Here is a 16,503-nt window from a genome sequence, read left to right as displayed (position 1 = left end):
TCCTAGCACTTTGGAGGGCCGAGGTGGACGGATCACCTGAGGTCAGGGGTTCGGGACCAGCCTGGCCAAAACAGCAAAACCCTGTCTCTACTAAAAATACAAAAGTTAGCCAGGTGTGGTAGAACATGCCTATAATCCCAGCTACTTACTGAGGCAAGAGAATCACTTGAACCCATGAGGCAGAGGTTACAGTGAGTCAAGATCATGCCACTGCACTCCAGCCTGGGTGACAGAGCAAGACTCGTGTCTCAAAAAAAAAAAGGAGTGTTGTGGGGTGGAGGAAGGAAAAGGGGCACAGGGGAAGCCTAAATGAAAGGGGAGGGAAGGTGTGGCAATGGGGAAACAAGTTTGGTTTTGATTTTTTCGTTTTCCTCTTACACTTCTACAAGCAGTCTTGATCAAACATATTCCCTGGAACTAGGCTCGAGATACCCATAATCTGCTCCCAAGATGCTGATAGGCAACATGAGGTCATTCATGAGCCCAAACAACTTCTGGCTTCTCTCTGTTGCCCCAAGACCCCAAAGGGCTCAACTAGTAAACTGTGGTGGGAAATATCCTGCTAATAGCAGGATTTTTTCAAGATACTGGCAGACAGTTCCATTTCAATGGCAAAGGGTACAAAGAGATTTAAAGAGAGCTGCAGGTGGTGCAGTGTGAGTTTTACTCACATCCTGAGCAGTGGGGCAGAGGTAATGTTAGGAACTGAGATGCCCTCCTGTAAGGTCCAGAACACAGGCATTGGCTACCAAAGGCAGCTAACACAATACCCACTTTCCCCTAGGAGTCCGCTCACACCTCCTTGGGAATGAAGTCAGGCAGAGCCCTCCCCTGAGCCCCAAAACACCTAGAACTCATCCTTATTGCCATGGCTTGGGTACTTTTTACTTAACTGACTCACCCATTGGGCAGTGAGGCCTTAACTTGCCAGAGCCAGCCATCTAGTAGGTGCCTGGTCCATGTGCAGTGAATGCGCAAATACCTCGTCAAGCCAGATCAGCAGTCCCACTGCCTAGAGAAGTTCCATTCCTGACCACGTGTTGTATGTCTACCTGGTGCCTCATACCAGTTAGGTAATAATAATAACAATAATAATAAAACACTAATAACAAGTGGGCACTTCCTGGGTTCTGTGTGCCAGGCACTGTGTTAATGCTGGGGTCCTGCATTCCCTGGCTGCATGCCTCTCCTGGGGCTGACTTCAGTGGAGCAATGCCGCTAACATCTCTAACCCACTCCTCATTCATTCCTCCCCACCAGAGGGTGGCTTCTCAAGTGGAATTGAGGGACAGAAGGAACAACCTGCTCGACTCAGTGCCATCTGGCTTCTGCAGATCTGCTTGCCCACAAGAAAGGTACATCCTGCTCTGCTCCCATCATGCAGGCAGGAGCTGAGGGGACAGTTCTGCCCCTGCAGAGGGTGTCTGTCCCACCCGGCTCAGCCTGGGACTGGGTGGGTCTAGTTCAGGGGAATGACGGGAAACACACTTTGTCCCTGATGCACAGCATCTCATTTATTGAAGACGTACATGTTAACATCTCTGAAACTGGGATGCCTCTTTCAGTTGGATGGCACACCATAGTTGGCTGCGATGTTTCTTTCTTGGTAGGACATCTTACACTCAATGGCATCTTAGATTCAAAGAAACTTGGTAAGCAACATTCTCCAGTTAGCCTTATCAAAGAGCTGATATTTTGCTCTCCACCTGTCCCGGGGAATTAGTACTTAACTGGCTCTGAGCACAGGCAGTGGGGGAAGGGGTGTTATTTATCACCATTCCCGCTATCCTACCCCTTGCCCTAAGCACTTCCCATGTCCTGAACTATGCAGAGGAGGAAGACGCCTTCCGCAGCCTAAAGAACATGAATGGCCCGAGCCAGGGAGAGGAGAAGCACTCGCAAGCCAACTGAGACATGCAAGGACTCGTGGTCCAAGTGTGTGCGTGCACGTGTGTCCATGAGTACACATGTGTTCACATGCATGGGCACTCAGGCCTTGCCCCTGCACCCTTTGGCCCACACCCGCAGCCTGTCCTGGTCATTGTCTCAGCCCACTCTTCCTCCTTTTGCTGGACTCCTCAAAGATTCCCAAACTCCACTCCCCAATCCTCTCATCTGGTTTCTGCCCTGACAACAAAGGTCACTGTTATGGGTTGAATTGTGCCCCCCACCAGGCCTCTATGTTGAAGTCCTAACTCCCAGTAACTCAGAAGGTGACTGTATTTGGAGACAGGCCCTTTAAAGGGGTGATTAAGTTAAAATGAGGATGTTAGGGGTGGGCTGGTAGGGACCGGTTCAATATGACTGGCATCCATAAAAAGGGAAAATTTGGACTTACAGAGGGAAGATGATTCGAAGAGACAGAGTGGGAAGATGGCCACGGGCAAGCCGGGGAGAGAGGCCCAGAGCAGAAGCTTCCCTCACAGCTCTCAGCAGGAAACAACCTTGCGCACATCTTGATCTTGGCTTCCAGCCTCCAGAGCTGTGGGACAGTAAATCCCCGTCGGCAAAGCCACGGGTGCTGTGTTACAGTCTGAGGTGCTGTCTTATAGTAGCCCAAGCAAATGAATACACTCACTGATAATATCCCAGTGCCCACACTGACAGCCACTCCTCCCTCCTCTTTCACTTGATTTCTGTTTTTGTTGTTGTTGTTGTTATTTGTTTTCCTGCTCTGTCACCCAGGCTGGAGTATAGTGGCACAGTCTCAGCTCACTGCAACCTCCATCTCCTGGGTTCAAGTGACTCTCCTGTGTCATCCTCCTGAGTAGCTGGGATTACAGGCACCCGCCACCACACCCAGCTAATTTATGTGTTTTTAGTAGAGATGGGGTTTCACCATGTTGGCCAGGCTGGTCTCAAACTCCTGGCCTCAAGTGATCTACCCACCTCAACCTCCCAAAGTGCTGGGATTACAGGCATGAGCCACCGAACCCGGCCGTTTTTCTCTATTTAACACCAAAACTTGCTCTTCAGCAGCAATGGCACAGCTCCTCTTGGCATTTCCCACTGCTCCCCTTCATCCAGGTGCCTCCCAACGCTGATGTCTCCCCTCTCCTGCACATGCTGGCCGGGTGACCTCCTTCTCACTGTGGCTTCTACCCCCATCTGAGTGCTGATGACCCCAAAGCTCTGTCTCTAACTTACATCTACTGCTCCTGAGACTGGGTGACAGACTTCTCTACATACCCAGGGCACCCAGTTCCCCTCAGTACCCTGGGTCACACCGTCCTGCCATGGATCCTGGGACCTCTTTCATGGCAGGAGCAGTGTTGGACTCACCTCTATGCAGAGAGATCTCAGACACACATTCTGGACACCCCTGTCCTCGAGGAAGGGGGCAGAAATCCTTCCACATCAGCTATACAATCATCAAGCAACTGCCACTCAAAGAGGCACCATATCACAGACAAGTTTTTATTATCCTGCATAGAGAACCCAAGAAATATAAAAACATCTCCAGAAGGAACCCCCTCCGACTGGCCCCGTCCCTCCCAGGGTGAGCTCAGACCAGGGGAATGGGGGCTTGCAGGCCACCTCTGTCCAGTGAACAAGTTCCATATAAAAATAGATCTGTAGAGGGTTCCCAGAGAACCATCGCCCCACATCACGCCTGTGCAGGGCTGAGGCCTGGGACCCAACAGGATTCTGGGACCTCACTCCTCAGTGGAGGGGAGATCTACCCTGGACACCGAAGTCCTGCCAACACAGCCAGGGGCCCTTCTGCAGAAACAGCTGGGGTAGGGGGAGGACATTTTGCCCTGCAGAGAATGACTGATGTAGCTGGAGATGGGGAGGAGGCTCCATCTACCCAAGAAGGGATGCTGGTCCAGGCTTCCCAGGAGGGGTGGGGAAGGCGGATCCTGGAGGGCACCTGGCCGGGGGCTCCCCCAACCTTGACTAAGGTGGTAGCAACATCTTCGTCTCCCCAGTACCCCCAGAGTCACTGAGCTGGGGCAGGTGGTCAGGAGACGGGGAGGCAGGGGGCTGGGGGAGATTCCAAGAGCAGGGGAGCTGCTGCTGGCAGGGTGAGGCCAAAGGCACCACTGTGAGTCACCGTCCCCCACCTCTGGGTGCTCTGCAAAGATGCACTGCACCTTCCCGCCTCTGGGCTCTTTCTCATGCTAGCCTCTCTGCATGGACTCCTCCTGTCTGAGGCCTGCCATCTGGCCTGCCGAACACTCCACCCACCCCAAACAAAGAACCTTCCCTTTCCCACCCGCAAGGCCCTGTTCAACTTACATCTCAACTTCACACATTAAGAGAGTGGCTATCTCCTCCTCCAGCCCACCCACCCACTGACCCAGAGGGCTCCTGGGGGGCCCTGGGCACTGGTGGATGGTGCCCTGGAATTACTTCTTGGTACCTGAGCTCTTCTCCTGGTCTAGTCTAAGCCCCCCAAGGGCAGGTTGTGTGTCTTTTTCATCTTTTCTCTACCCCTTGTCTCCTCTTTCCCGCCCCATCCCACCCCACCCACACACAGCCAAGCAGAGCAGACAAGTGTCAGGGGCGGCCTGAACAAACTCAGCCCCTGTGGCCCTGCCAAGATCCAGCTGCCTTCCTGCCATCCTACAAAAGCCCTGGCATCCTGGGCCCCACCATTCCCGGGGGCCCTTGTGGATAAGGAACTCCACGGTGGGCTCAGCACAACCACTTCTGCCAGGGCTCCACGAAGTCAGAGCAGGGAGGGGCTCCATGGAAGGCTGGGTAGTGCCCAAGGCACAGAGCTGGCTGGAGGGGAGTCACCTCTAGAGTCCCCGTGGGCTGTACAGGGAAGTGGTGGTGCCATAGGGCAGGACCAAGGACTCTCTCTCCAGAGCCAGCCTCATCCCTGGATTGGGTTCTGAGCCCAGCTCTGATCCTGACTCCTCACTTGGCCTCAGTTTCCCCCATCTGGACACTGGGGGTTAGACCAGCCTGTTTGAGAGAGAGGACCCATCTCTGAGTCTCCTCTTCACCCTCCCCAAGGCTGGAGAGAAAAGCTCTTGGGTCCCTGGGGAGACAACATGGCCCTTTATGCTTTTCCCAGATGTCCTGGCCACTGAGTTCACAAATGGAATGCACACGAGGGCCTCATGGGGCCCCAGGGAGCACCAAGGCCTTGCATGGCCCGGCCTGGCCAGGACTCTTGGCCTCACCCTGAACTGTCAGCCCAAGGCAGGGGGACACAGAAACCAGCTCCTGAGTTTAGGGCTCTTGGGCATCAGCCCCTGAGCTCAGCACCATCTCTGCCTGCCTGGGCCTTGGCCAGTGTCCAGTCAGCCCCTGCCAAGGCACAGGGAGCTGAGGACGATGCGCCTCTGGCCCAGCCCCCCATGCCTGAGCCACCAGGCAGCTGCAGTCACTGCCAGGTAGAGCAAGAGCCCTCCAGGACCCACGCTGTCTGACTGGTCAATGGGTCTGTGGGAAAAGGGAACACCCCACAGGGTAGGCCCCAGCCCCCAGTGGGTACAAATGACAGTAGGGCATGAGCCAGGGCAATCTCAACCCACTGTCTTCCCTCCCATCCCTGCCCCAGCTCTTCTCTGAGACCCCGAATTTCCTCCTGCTGTTATCTCAGGGGTCCTCCCTAGGGATTTGAACCTCTTTTCAGGGGCACTGAGTTAGCCAAGGTGTTCAGACTGGTGAAAATGGGAGGGGCAGGCAGTGAAAGCAGGGAAGCTGTGGCCCCAAACCAGATCTGGGCCCAAGCGGAGGAAGAGAGCGCTCCCTCCCACACTGCTGGAGCGCAGCTTGCCACAGTCCTTGGGCAGGGCTGGGGGTCTGGACCCCCACCAGAGTCCTGCCTTGGAAGAATGGGGTCCACTCACACCTGCACCCCCTGGCCCTGCAGCTGGAGCACTCGTGCCTGCAGGGCGCTGATCCCACTGAGGAGGGCCTCTCGATGTTCAGCCGAAGAGATGCCTAGGCTCACCAGGTCCCTGAAACAAAGGCTGGTCACACTTGGCTGGCTTGACCCCAACTTCTGCTCCTCCCATGAAGGCCCTCCACTCTCCCTCCGCTTCTCTGGACAGGTTGGGCCTCCCCAGTATAGGCAGGGACAGCGCCCCTGGAATCCCCCAGCCCCGGCCTTGACCTTGGTGCCTTGGACTCACTGAGCGGTCATCTCGGCCACGGCCTCCAGGCTCCCATAGCCAGCAGCCGTGAAGCTGTCCTTGTAGCGGCACAGGTCCAGGGCCTCCAGCCACGCGCCCACAGAGCCAAAGGAGGGGAAGGTGGAGAAGGCACGGTCCGCTAGCGGGGTGGGAGGCCTGCGGGTCAGAGGAGCTGTGCTCAACCGATAGCTGGGACCTGGGCCCACACCTGGTGGTCTCCCGGGGAGAGGCCAGCTGAGGATGGACAGGAGAAGGGGAGGGTAACCGGGCCCCAGGGCTGGACCTGGCTCACATGAGCACTGTGCATTCCTGAAGAAGCGAGGGCTTCAGGTTCTTCAGGCAGGTAGGTGGAGGCAGAGCCAGCGCCAGCTAAAGGCATTGGCATATCCGGAACAGTCTTGGGTAGGACATGCCTAGGACTGGTTGGTGACTCATATTTGGAACAACAAATATGAATTTCACATATTTGATTCATTGGAACTACAAATGTGTTGGGGCTATTACCACATCTATTTCTCCAGTCAGAGGTCATCGTACCCGGGGATGTGGGCAAAATCCAGGAGAAGCAGAAGTGACCAGGAGCATGCGCAGTGAGGTGGGCCTGGGCAGGCGGGAGGGCTACAGCCCTCTGGGGCAACGGGGTGAGCAATTGCTTTTGGACAGGTGGGGTGGTGGATGCAGTGGGTTTGCACTTGCGACATGCAGGGAGGCCCTCCATGGACAGGTGAGAGGCTGGCTGTCCCATGTGGGAACGTACCTGGGACAGGTAGTTGGGGCACACTTGGGGGGCTCTGGGTCCTGCACCATCTTGCTCAGGATGCTGTGGATCTGGGAGAACCTGGGCCGCTCACCTGGGTCCTTTTGCCAGCAGTCAAGCATTAGTCGGTGCAGAGGGTTAGGACAGTTCCTGGGGGGTGGCAGCCGGAAGCCATCCTCCACAGCCTTGATCACCTGGGCCACAGGGGTGGGGAGCAGAGAGGAGGCTCTGGGTTTCCCCAGCACATGGTGTGCGCACACACACACACACACACACATGCGCACAGACACAGACACACACACCCCCAAGAAAGACTGGGGCAGTGGCCAGACAGAACCAGAAGCAAGCAGACAGAGAAGAGGGGCCTGGGGCAGGAAGGCTGAGGGCCAATGGGCAGAGGTCAGGAAGCTGGGGCCTGAGGTGAGAGGGTCAGAAGGCATGGAGCTGGAGCCACAGGTTACTCACGTCTTGGCCAGACATGTCCCAGTAAGGCCGCTCCCCAAAGGCCATCACCTCCCACATGATGATGCCGAAGCTCCACACGTCACTGGCAGAGCTGAAGTGGCCAAACTGAAGCGTCTCGGGGGCGGCCCATAGCGCCGGGCTCCGGCCACTCTGTAGGGGCAGGCAGGTCAGGGGCAAGGAGGAACTGGGTGACACGCAGGTTTCCCCACCCCACTCAGCCCCAGATCCAGCCTGCGTGTCATCCTCCCAGGCAACCTCCAACTCCAGGTTCACATCTGGGAAAGACACAAAAGCTGACCTCAAGGTGGGGTTCACTCGCATTTATGCCAAGACCAACTGGGTGGAGGGGCAGGGAAGGGAGTGGAAGTGGGGAGCTAGGGGCTCCAGGGCAGCTTGGTGGGAGCCAGAAGGCGCAGGCAGGCTTGGCTGGGGGCGCCCTCACCATAGTGGTGTAGACAGCCTCTGATCGGTCCCGGGGGCCCCGCCTGAAGCCAGAGATCTTGCAGACAAGGTCGCTGCTGACCAGCACACGGCGAGCTGCCAGGCCCCGGTGAACATAGCCCATCTCTGACAGATACTTCATGGCTGATGCCAGCCCAGGCAGCAACCCCATCAGTTGCCCAGCCACCAGCTGCCCCTCGTGCCGCTGTGGAGGGAGAAGACTGAGGCCAGGGCTGTGGGCTTGGATCCCCTGGTGTTGTATGACACCAGGGCGGTCACCTAGCTCTCGCCAGGCTTTAGTTCACCCTGTGACCACGGGTCAGCCCGGCCAGTGGGGATGATGCCAATTCCAAGCCCTACCAAAGACCAAAGTGAGGGACCCCTGCCCGCTTTACAGAATAAAGTGGTCATTGGCAGTCCCAGGGCCACTCACCCTGAGGAAGCCGTCCAGGGCCCCATGGCTCATGTACTCGGTGACAATCATCAAGGTGCTTCCTGTGCCCAGGGATCGGAACACACATGCTAAGTTGTCCACTCCACCCCGCATGCACACAAGTTTCCCCTCGCTGGGGTCCCAGACCAGGACTCGAGAGCCAGAACCAGCACCAAGCTCCCTAATCTCGCCATCCTCCTGCCCAGCCCAGGGTCCTCTATGCCAAGGAACAAAAGAGGAGACATCTGTAGGTGAACAAAGGCCAAGGTCATGAGCTGCAACAAGCTTGCTAAGAAAGATCACTCCTTCTAGGAGTGATATTCTAGGGGACCTACCCCCTAGAATATCACAGGTCAGAAAGGTCATTCTGGCTGGGCGTGGTGGCTCATGCCTGTAATCCCAGCACTTTGGGAGGCCGAGGCGGGCGGATCACGAGGTCAGGAGATCAAGACTATCCTGGGTAACATGGTGAAACCCCGTCTCTGCTAAAAAAAAATTACAAAAAATTAGCCGGGCCTGGTGGCAGGCGCCTGTAGTCCCAGCTGCTCAGGAGGCTGAGGCAGGAGAATGGCATGAACCCAGGAGGCGGAGCTTGCAGTGAGCCGAGATCTCGCCACTGCACTCCAGCCTGGGCGACAGAGCGAGACTCCATCTCAAAAAAAAAAAAAAAAAGAAAGAAAGAAAGAAAAGAAAGGTCATTCTGAGCCAGAGTGGCCACTCCAGGAGAAGGGCTGCCCTGAGCCAGTGAAAGCTGAGGTCCCTGGCTGAAGCTCCCACCCACAGCTGAGGGAAGGACCTGGAGAGGCAGGGGCACTCCAGGCTCCCACACCATCATTTCCACCCCCCATACCCGTGGGCTGCGCAGCAGGAAGGGAGCACCGGGCCCTACCTCGGGTAACAACGCCCTCCAGCCGCACGATGTGGCTATGGTCAAACTGGCCCAGTGTAAGGGCCTCGGCCAGGAAGCCGAGCCTCTGTGAGTCGGAGGCGCTGTCCCTCAGCGTGTGCACGGCTACGGGCAGCTCCTGGCGACCGGGGAGCTGCAAGCAGCCACAGCACAGCTCCCCAAACCGCCCTGTGGGGAAAGGGCACCTCAGATATTGCCAGAGGCCACTGCCCTGGCTGAGCTGGACAGGCTGAGCTGAGGAGAAGGTGGCTCTGACCAGCCTGGCCAACATGGCGAAACCCAGTCTCCACTAAAAATACAAAAATTAACCAGGCAAGGTGGCACATGCCTGTAATCCCAGCTACTTGAGAAGCTGAGGCAGGAAAATCACTTGAACCCAGGAGGCAGAGGTTGCAGTGAGCTGAGATTGTGTCACTGCACTTCAGACTGGGTGACAGAGCAAGACTCCGTCTCAAAAAAAAAAAAAAAAAGTGACTCCAGATCATGGACCGTTTCCAGTTTAAATCCTGGTAAACTGAGTACCAGCAGTGTGACCTTGAATTCCATCTCTTTTCCTTTCTTGGCCTGTCTCCTCTGTGAAATGGGGATTCCTCCCTGCCTTCCTCAGTAGGGGGAGGTTTCCAAGCCTTAAAGGACGGGGCACATGCCAGCACACTGACTGCCATCAAACACTATGTGACCCAGGATGGATGATAATGACATCTATTCTTCCACCCTGCCCCTTTCCGGCTTCTGTCCAGCGGGTCTGGAGACAGTGTCAGGGGATAATATCAGGCTCCCAGTGAAAGCAGCTGCCGTCTCTGAGCACAGGAGGTTGAGGATTTGTAGTCAGGAAGAAAGGCTAGCAGGAGACTCGCCCTTAGACTGCAAGCGCCGACAGCCAGGCCCTGTGAGGAGTGCTGGGAGGTCCCCACATTAGCCCTAGAAGGCAGGTATCATGCCCATTTCTCAGATGAGAAACTGAGGCTCTGAGCAAAAGAGGGCCATGACCCTGCTCATGCAGCGGGTCAGTGGGAGAGCCAGGACTAGAACTCAGTTATGTCTGGCCTCCAAGCTTGCAAAGGCCCCTCCCCACTGTCCCACGAAGGCCTGGGACTAAACTGCCAGTGGCAGTGTGCAGAGGTCTGACCTTGAGGACCAGAAGAGGGTCACAGACCCCTTTGCCATCCTCTTCCCTATAATCAGGCAAGCCAGGGACTTTCTGGGTGGAGGGTGGGCTTGGTGTGGAGGCAGGGCTTCCAGACACCAGCAGGGACTTGGGTGGAGGTGGGCTTCAGGACAGAGGTGTGGACAGAGTAGGGGCGGGGCCTGCAGAGTGGGTGGGGCTTCCAGATGGAGACGAGGCTTTCTGGGCACCCAGCTTGCCTGCTCCAAGGCTCCTCTCCAGCGTGACGCTTTTCGCATCCAGTTCCTTGGCGAACAGATGTACAGCCTGCAGCGGGTCCCCACAGCTCTGGGGGTCCAGGAACGTGCGACGTGTTGGGACTTTGACTGGGAGAGAAAGAGATGAGCCTAAGGAACAGGGCCTCCACCACTGGGGTGGACAAGGGGGCTCATGCCGTGGAGCAAGGCAGAGGGCTGAGGAGTGAGGCAGGGTGGAGCCCGCCCCTCCCCAGCCAGGCCCAGCCAACTCACAGTGGAAATACAGCTCCTCTTCATCACGGGCATCCCCTCCTCCTTTGCCATAGCTGCAGGGCCTGGTAGGGAGTTCAGGGTCATTCTTTCAGCCAGGCCACCCCAGACCTTCCCATTGCAGAGCACTGAGGGCGGCACCTCTTTGTCCCTTCAAAAGATAAGGCTTGTGCCCTGGGGGAGGGAACTTCTTGTCCAGCTGGTTTAAAAGCTTCTCTGTGGTTTGACGACCTCCCCATGGCACAGATACAACTGTAGCCCTAGACCAAACCCTCACCACCACCACCATCCCTAGCTACTTTCACATGGTGAGAATTATTGCAACTCCAGAGGCACCCAGTCCACACCCTGGCTGCAGGCCCCCAGCTGCCCCCACATGCGGTTTTGTGAAAGTGTGAATAAGGCAAGTGGATCCAGCATTCGGGGGCAGCTTCTGGTCTGGTCTGGTCAGGAAAACAAACACGGAGAGTGAGCCACAAGCCCACTCACCAGTGCTGGCAAAGGAGAAAGGCGGTGTACTGTGGGGACACGGGACAGACAGGCCCGACCTGATCCAAGGTCATTGTGGGTGGCTTCCTGAGACAGAGGCAGCCACGGGCCAAAGGACTGCATCACAGTCGACAAAGCCACAGGCTGGCACTTGGGGCCCCTAGGGGCAGGGCCTTGCTGGCCAAGATAAAGACTTTGGCTTTTATTCTGGGAGCAGAGGAGAGCCCCTGTGGGGTTTAAGCAGAGGAGTGCAATGATTTGATTTCTACTTTAGAAAGAGCTCCAGTTACAGAGTGGAAGCTGCTACGGGTGTCACCACAGGAGAGGAGCTGGCAGTGGTTCCAGCTATGGGGTCAACATGGGCATGGAGAGAGGCAGAGCACTCGAGTGACATGAAGGTGACAGGGGCCACAGGGCTGAGAGGTAGTTGGATGGCAGAAAGGAAGAGGGAGAAGTTGCCCACAGAGTTTATGGTGTTGCCATTTACTGGGACGAGGAGACAAAAAGTTCACATTTAGACATCTGAGTTTGCAGGCCTAGGGGATAAGCAGGGAAGATAAGATGGGGGTTCGACGTATGTGTGTGTGTCTGGAGCTTGGAAGAGAGGCCTGCTCTGCAGATACAAATCAGGAGCAATGAGCATGGTGCAGGGAGAGGATGGAGTCTGAGAAGAGAGACTAGGAATAAGTCTGAGAAACCCCAACATCCAGGCTAGAGGAAGGAAGCACCAAGGAGAGTAGAAAAGAATCGCCAGAGGAACAGAAGGAGAGCGGAGGGAAACTGGGGCAGGGCATCACAGGGACCAAGGATAGAGAAAGTAGAGGGGGTGGTAGAGAGAAATCACATAAAGGTACAAGGATGAGAGACCAAGGGAGGAGTTTCCGAAGTCCTCACAACAGAGATGATCACATGTAGATACAGATGGGAAGGAGGAGCAAGGCTGTCACACAGGGGGAAGCGGCCACCGAAGGGTGTTGACAGCCTGGGCTCGGAACCTGACTGCACGGACCCGCTTCCCAGCTCCTCCGCTTGGTAGCTGTGAGACTGGGCGGCTCCATTTTCTCTTTAATAAAATCAGGATAAAGATAGGCCTGCCAGACAGCAGCACGTCAGCTTACCAAGCCTCCACACATGTTCACTGTTATGGGGGGCAGAGGGGAACATTAGGAGTAATAGTGGGCTCCCAAGATGGCAAAAGGGTGGGGTTCAGTCATAGGTGGAAGGACTGATCCTGGCTGGGAGGATCACATCCTCTAGAGAAAAGGGGGTGAGGATGGGTGCAGGAGTAGGCAGGTTTGTAGGTTTGGTGGTGAGTAGTCCAGGGGCCAGTGATGAGGCTAAAGAACAGGTGTGACCGGTGTGGCCAAGAGAGCAAGCTGCAAAGACAGGGCGTCTGCAGACCAAGAAGGGAACTGGATTAAGTATTGGGGTGAGGCCAGGCATGGTGGCTCATACCTGTAATCCCAGCACTTTGGGAGGCTGAGGTGGGTAGATCACCTGAGGTCAGGAGTTTGAGACCAGCCTGGCCAAAATGGCAAAACCCTGTCTCTACTAAAAATACAAAAAAATTAGCTGGATATGGCGGCACGGGCCTGTAGTCCCAGTTACTCAGGAGGCTGCGGCAAAAGAATCACTTGAACTGGGGAGGCAGAGGCTGCAATGAGCTGAGATCATGCCACTGCACCCCAGCCTGGGTGACAAGAGCAAGTCTCCATCTAAAAAAAAAAAAAAAAAAAAAAAAGTAACGAGGTGAAGCATTCTAGGGGGATGGCCAGGAGGAACAGAAGAGATGATCCTTAGGAATGAGAAGTCAAAGAACCGAGGGGCAAGGGATGGGACAGGCTGTCCGGCAGCTACTGAAGTCACCCAGGGTGGCGACAGGACTTCCACGAATGAGGAGCAACATCCAGGAGAGATGGGTGGAGATGAAGGGGGGAAGGCTGAGTGGATGGATGGAGGAGTGAAAGAGGGTGTGTGGTGAGGAGAGGAGAGAGGCTTCCACTGGACCACACGGCCTGGTGAGAAGTGGGCGAGCCAGGGTGGACTGGAGGGGAGGGAAATTGGAGGTGAGGGACCACAACGCAGAGCAGGCCCTACACACAGGACGGTGTGAGAGGTGCTGCAGACAGCCCACCAGGCTGGGACACGCATGCTGGAGAACACCTCTCTACCCCTCCACGCTAGACCGGGCTCACTCTCCCCATTTCAGAGCAGCTGGATTTGGAATCCCGCGCTGGCTTGCTCCGCCTCTGTAGTGCACCTGTCCCCAGGGCGCTCCTGTCCTGCAGAGCCTCTGCCCGGAAGAGGGGCTCTTGGCTTGCTTGTCTCCCTTTCCTCCTTCTGCCTCTCAGAGCCCCTCGGTGCAAAGCCAGGATGAGATGCCCTCGGCATCTGTCCATCTCTGCTTTTCCAATGGGTGCAGCACATGGACCCTTCATGCTCCACGAGCAAGGAGCTCCCTACTCTTGTCCTGCCCTCCTGATTTGCCTGGCCAAGGCAGAGCTGGCTCCTAGACTAGCGAGACAGTGTTCTCTCCCACTCAGTCACTTTCAGTGCCTCATTCAAGGCCAAGCAAATAGCCAGTGCCAAACGAATGCCCATTGTCCTTCCAGCTGCCAGGCAGTTTCAGGATGCTGAGATGTGGCTCCCCAGCCTGCCCACCTCTCTCCTCTGCTTTCCCACTCCAGCCCATCTCATGCAGACTTTCCAATCTCTCTGGTCTGCTGATCTCAGCCCAGCCTGGGACCCATCTGGGCGACTCTGCCTGCAGCAGAGTGTGGCCCTGGGGAGAAGGGGAGGATACATGCCAGGAGGCCTCTGCTGCCTGCAAAAGGACTAGAATCTTCTCTGAACCAGACTCAAGCTCTACGTCTTTTCCCTTCCTCCTATCCCCTTTCTCCGCTCACCCTCCTGCAAGCTTCTTTCTGCTGGGGGTGGGAGGTTTCTGCTTTACGAATTGCCCTCCCTGTCCTGCCCCTCCCGCACACATACATACACAAGATTTCTGTCTTTTCCCCCTTTTCCTGTGTTCAAGGGCCTCAAGAGGCCCGGGGGCAGGGGCTGGGGGCCTCTGAGCTCCTCCGGAGAATCCTAATCACACTGGAGCAGCCAGAGCTTGATTCCTTCCTCAGTGATGCCTTCTGACATTTAATGAGTTAAGGCGCTAAATCCCCTTCATCGCAGAGCGGCTGAGCTGGCTGCAGTGCTGGCTGCCGCATGGACAGTGAGCGGGGGGAGGGGCCGGGATGATGCATGCCTACATTCGTACAGCAGTGTGCTTGTGGGTGCAAATCTGCGTGTGTGCAAAGTGGGCAGAGATGCCTGTGAGCACACATTAACGTGCATGGGACATGACCCACCAGGGGTCACCTAGGCTGGGGCCAGCCACCTACCTCCTCCAAATGGCCAGCACACTCATCACGGAGCCCAGGACGAGGAGGGCCGAGATGGTCACTACGGTGACGACAACAGCGGGGCTCTGGTCCCTGGACCCTGAGGCAGCTGAGAGGAAAACCACGAGGTTGAGGTGGGCAGAGGACCAGGCTCCTAGGCAAGCCCCAGGGCAGACTCCTGTCCTCACCCTGTAGCAGGATTCCCACAGCACCTCTGCACTTGGCACTGCCTCCCAGCCACAGAGGCGCCAAGGCAGTCCCACTGACCACAGTGGCACCTGGAGTCCCAAGAGCTTCCTCTGCTCTCAGGACAGAACACCTCCATGGCAGCCCAGCTCCTGCTCAGAGAGAGAGGCAGAAGTCCAGACAGGCAGGGCCAGGCCTCCCTCTATGCCTTTCAGATGAGCAGTGAGAGACTCAAAGTCGCTCTGCAGGAGGAATGGCCTCTGCTCTGAGCTCCCTACCCCCAATCCAGACCATCCACCAACAATAATAAAAAGGGCTAAGGGTAACTGCACCTTACTCCATTCAAGACACTGGGCCATGTGCCTTCACTATACTGTCTTGTTTCATCATCACAATAATCCAGGAAGGTATTACCATCTTCATCTTACAGCTGAGGCAACTGAGGTTGAGAAATTACATAATTTGCCCAAGATCACATGGCTAAAAAGTGGTGAACCTAAGAGTTGAGCATCACTCCAAAAGTCTCTGCCTGATTCCAAAGCTTCTGCTTTGAACTATTTCTCCAAGAAAGCAGCCCAGAGGACCCTCGCTCTCAGCCCTATTCATCGATCTATCCAATCAACTCATCCATCCATCCAACCTATGTGCCTGGTTTGCATTAGTACTGAGGAGACAGTGATGAATCGAGGGGTGCATGGGCCTATGGGTGAGATAGAAACAAAACTCTTAACTGTAGAATGAAAAAAGAAACAGAAATGAGCAGAGCTGAGCAGAGGCACAATAATTTCTTCCTAAAGCCAATGAGGAAGGCTTCACAAAAAAAAAGTGCCGTCTGAACTGGACCTAGAGACTGGAAGGATTTTTGATGGTGCTTTGATGGTGCTTTGATGGGTCTGGAAATGGCAAGTCGTCCCCTGTGTCTGGGAAACAGATTGCATGAAGGCGGAGAGTGGCAAATAGGAAGCTGGAGGGTGGGAAGATGGAGGGAACTGGGGGAGCCAGAACCTGGAGGGCCTTGAACGCTAAGCTAAGGAATATAAACTTTCTCCTGTGGGCTACAGGGAGCAGTGGAGAGGGTTCCTGCCTAAGAAGAAAAGGAATGAGGGCATCTGCTGAGGTGGGAGTGAGGATGGAGAAGAGGCGCTTGAGAGAGGTGAAGGTTTGGCATAACTATTAGGAATGGGAAAAGTACTGAGTGGCCCTGAAGACTGAACTGAGATTGGAAAGTACACCTCTGCAGGCAGCTTCCGCGTGGGACACGGGGAGGAGAAAGGTCCAAGTCTGGGGACTAGCAGGTGGGTGCAGCAAGGTGCCCAGGGAATGAGGGTTGGCAGAGTTGGGGAGTATTTCTGATGAGATCATCTGCAGTGGCTGGATAGAGATGGGTGTGGGGCTGGGAGGAGCTAAAAGCCTGGGAGATGAGGTAGGATCCAGTGAGCAGTCTTTTGGATGTCACAGAGCAAGTGAGGAGGAACAGAAGACGAGAGTTAGAGGCCAAAAATGCCAGAGTCAGAGAGGGCATTTCAGAGCCCAGGGTTCCAGAGGCAAAGAGGGCCGAGGGTCTGGGTGGGGACAGAGGGGAACAGAGTTGCCAAGAACTGTTTGAAATGAGGCAACCATGTGGACACAGAAACGGAGAAAGATGCCAGCAGTGGGCAGCCTCTGAGATGGCATCCCTACCTCCTGGCATCCATTCCCCGTGAGCG

At 55.9% G+C, this 16,503-nt stretch overlaps 1 protein-coding gene across 3 annotated transcripts in view; it reads right to left on the bottom strand.

Moving 5' to 3' along the window:
- Positions 1-1,496: 1,496 nt before the first annotated feature.
- The window catches only part of EPHA10 (EPH receptor A10), a 47,824-nt gene continuing 32,817 nt past the window's right edge, over positions 1,497-16,503 (bottom strand). The window contains exons 8-19 of one of the 3 annotated variants that reach the window (XM_063627886.1): positions 14,612-14,720; positions 10,734-10,795; positions 10,464-10,589; positions 9,081-9,266; positions 8,192-8,253; positions 7,760-7,963; positions 7,318-7,467; positions 6,853-7,046; positions 6,096-6,251; positions 5,813-5,921; positions 3,283-3,425; positions 1,497-2,482 (exon numbers count right to left, since the gene is read on the bottom strand). In XM_063627886.1, coding sequence (XP_063483956.1) covers positions 3,300-3,425; positions 5,813-5,921; positions 6,096-6,251; positions 6,853-7,046; positions 7,318-7,467; positions 7,760-7,963; positions 8,192-8,253; positions 9,081-9,266; positions 10,464-10,589; positions 10,734-10,795; positions 14,612-14,720 — 1,484 coding nt within the window. In that variant the 3' untranslated portion in view covers positions 1,497-2,482; positions 3,283-3,299. Of the gene's footprint in view, positions 2,483-3,282; positions 3,426-5,812; positions 5,922-6,095; positions 6,252-6,852; positions 7,047-7,317; positions 7,468-7,759; positions 7,964-8,191; positions 8,254-9,080; positions 9,267-10,463; positions 10,590-10,733; positions 10,796-14,611; positions 14,721-16,503 lie in introns of those variants that run through there. The other 2 variants (XM_063627887.1, XR_010117719.1) reach the window with 2 other exon arrangements.

The sequence above is a fragment of the Symphalangus syndactylus genome, chromosome 12, assembly GCF_028878055.3.
Source record: "Symphalangus syndactylus isolate Jambi chromosome 12, NHGRI_mSymSyn1-v2.1_pri, whole genome shotgun sequence".
NCBI lineage: Eukaryota > Metazoa > Chordata > Mammalia > Primates > Hylobatidae > Symphalangus > Symphalangus syndactylus.
This window is presented reverse-complemented; position numbering and strand designations above follow the sequence as displayed.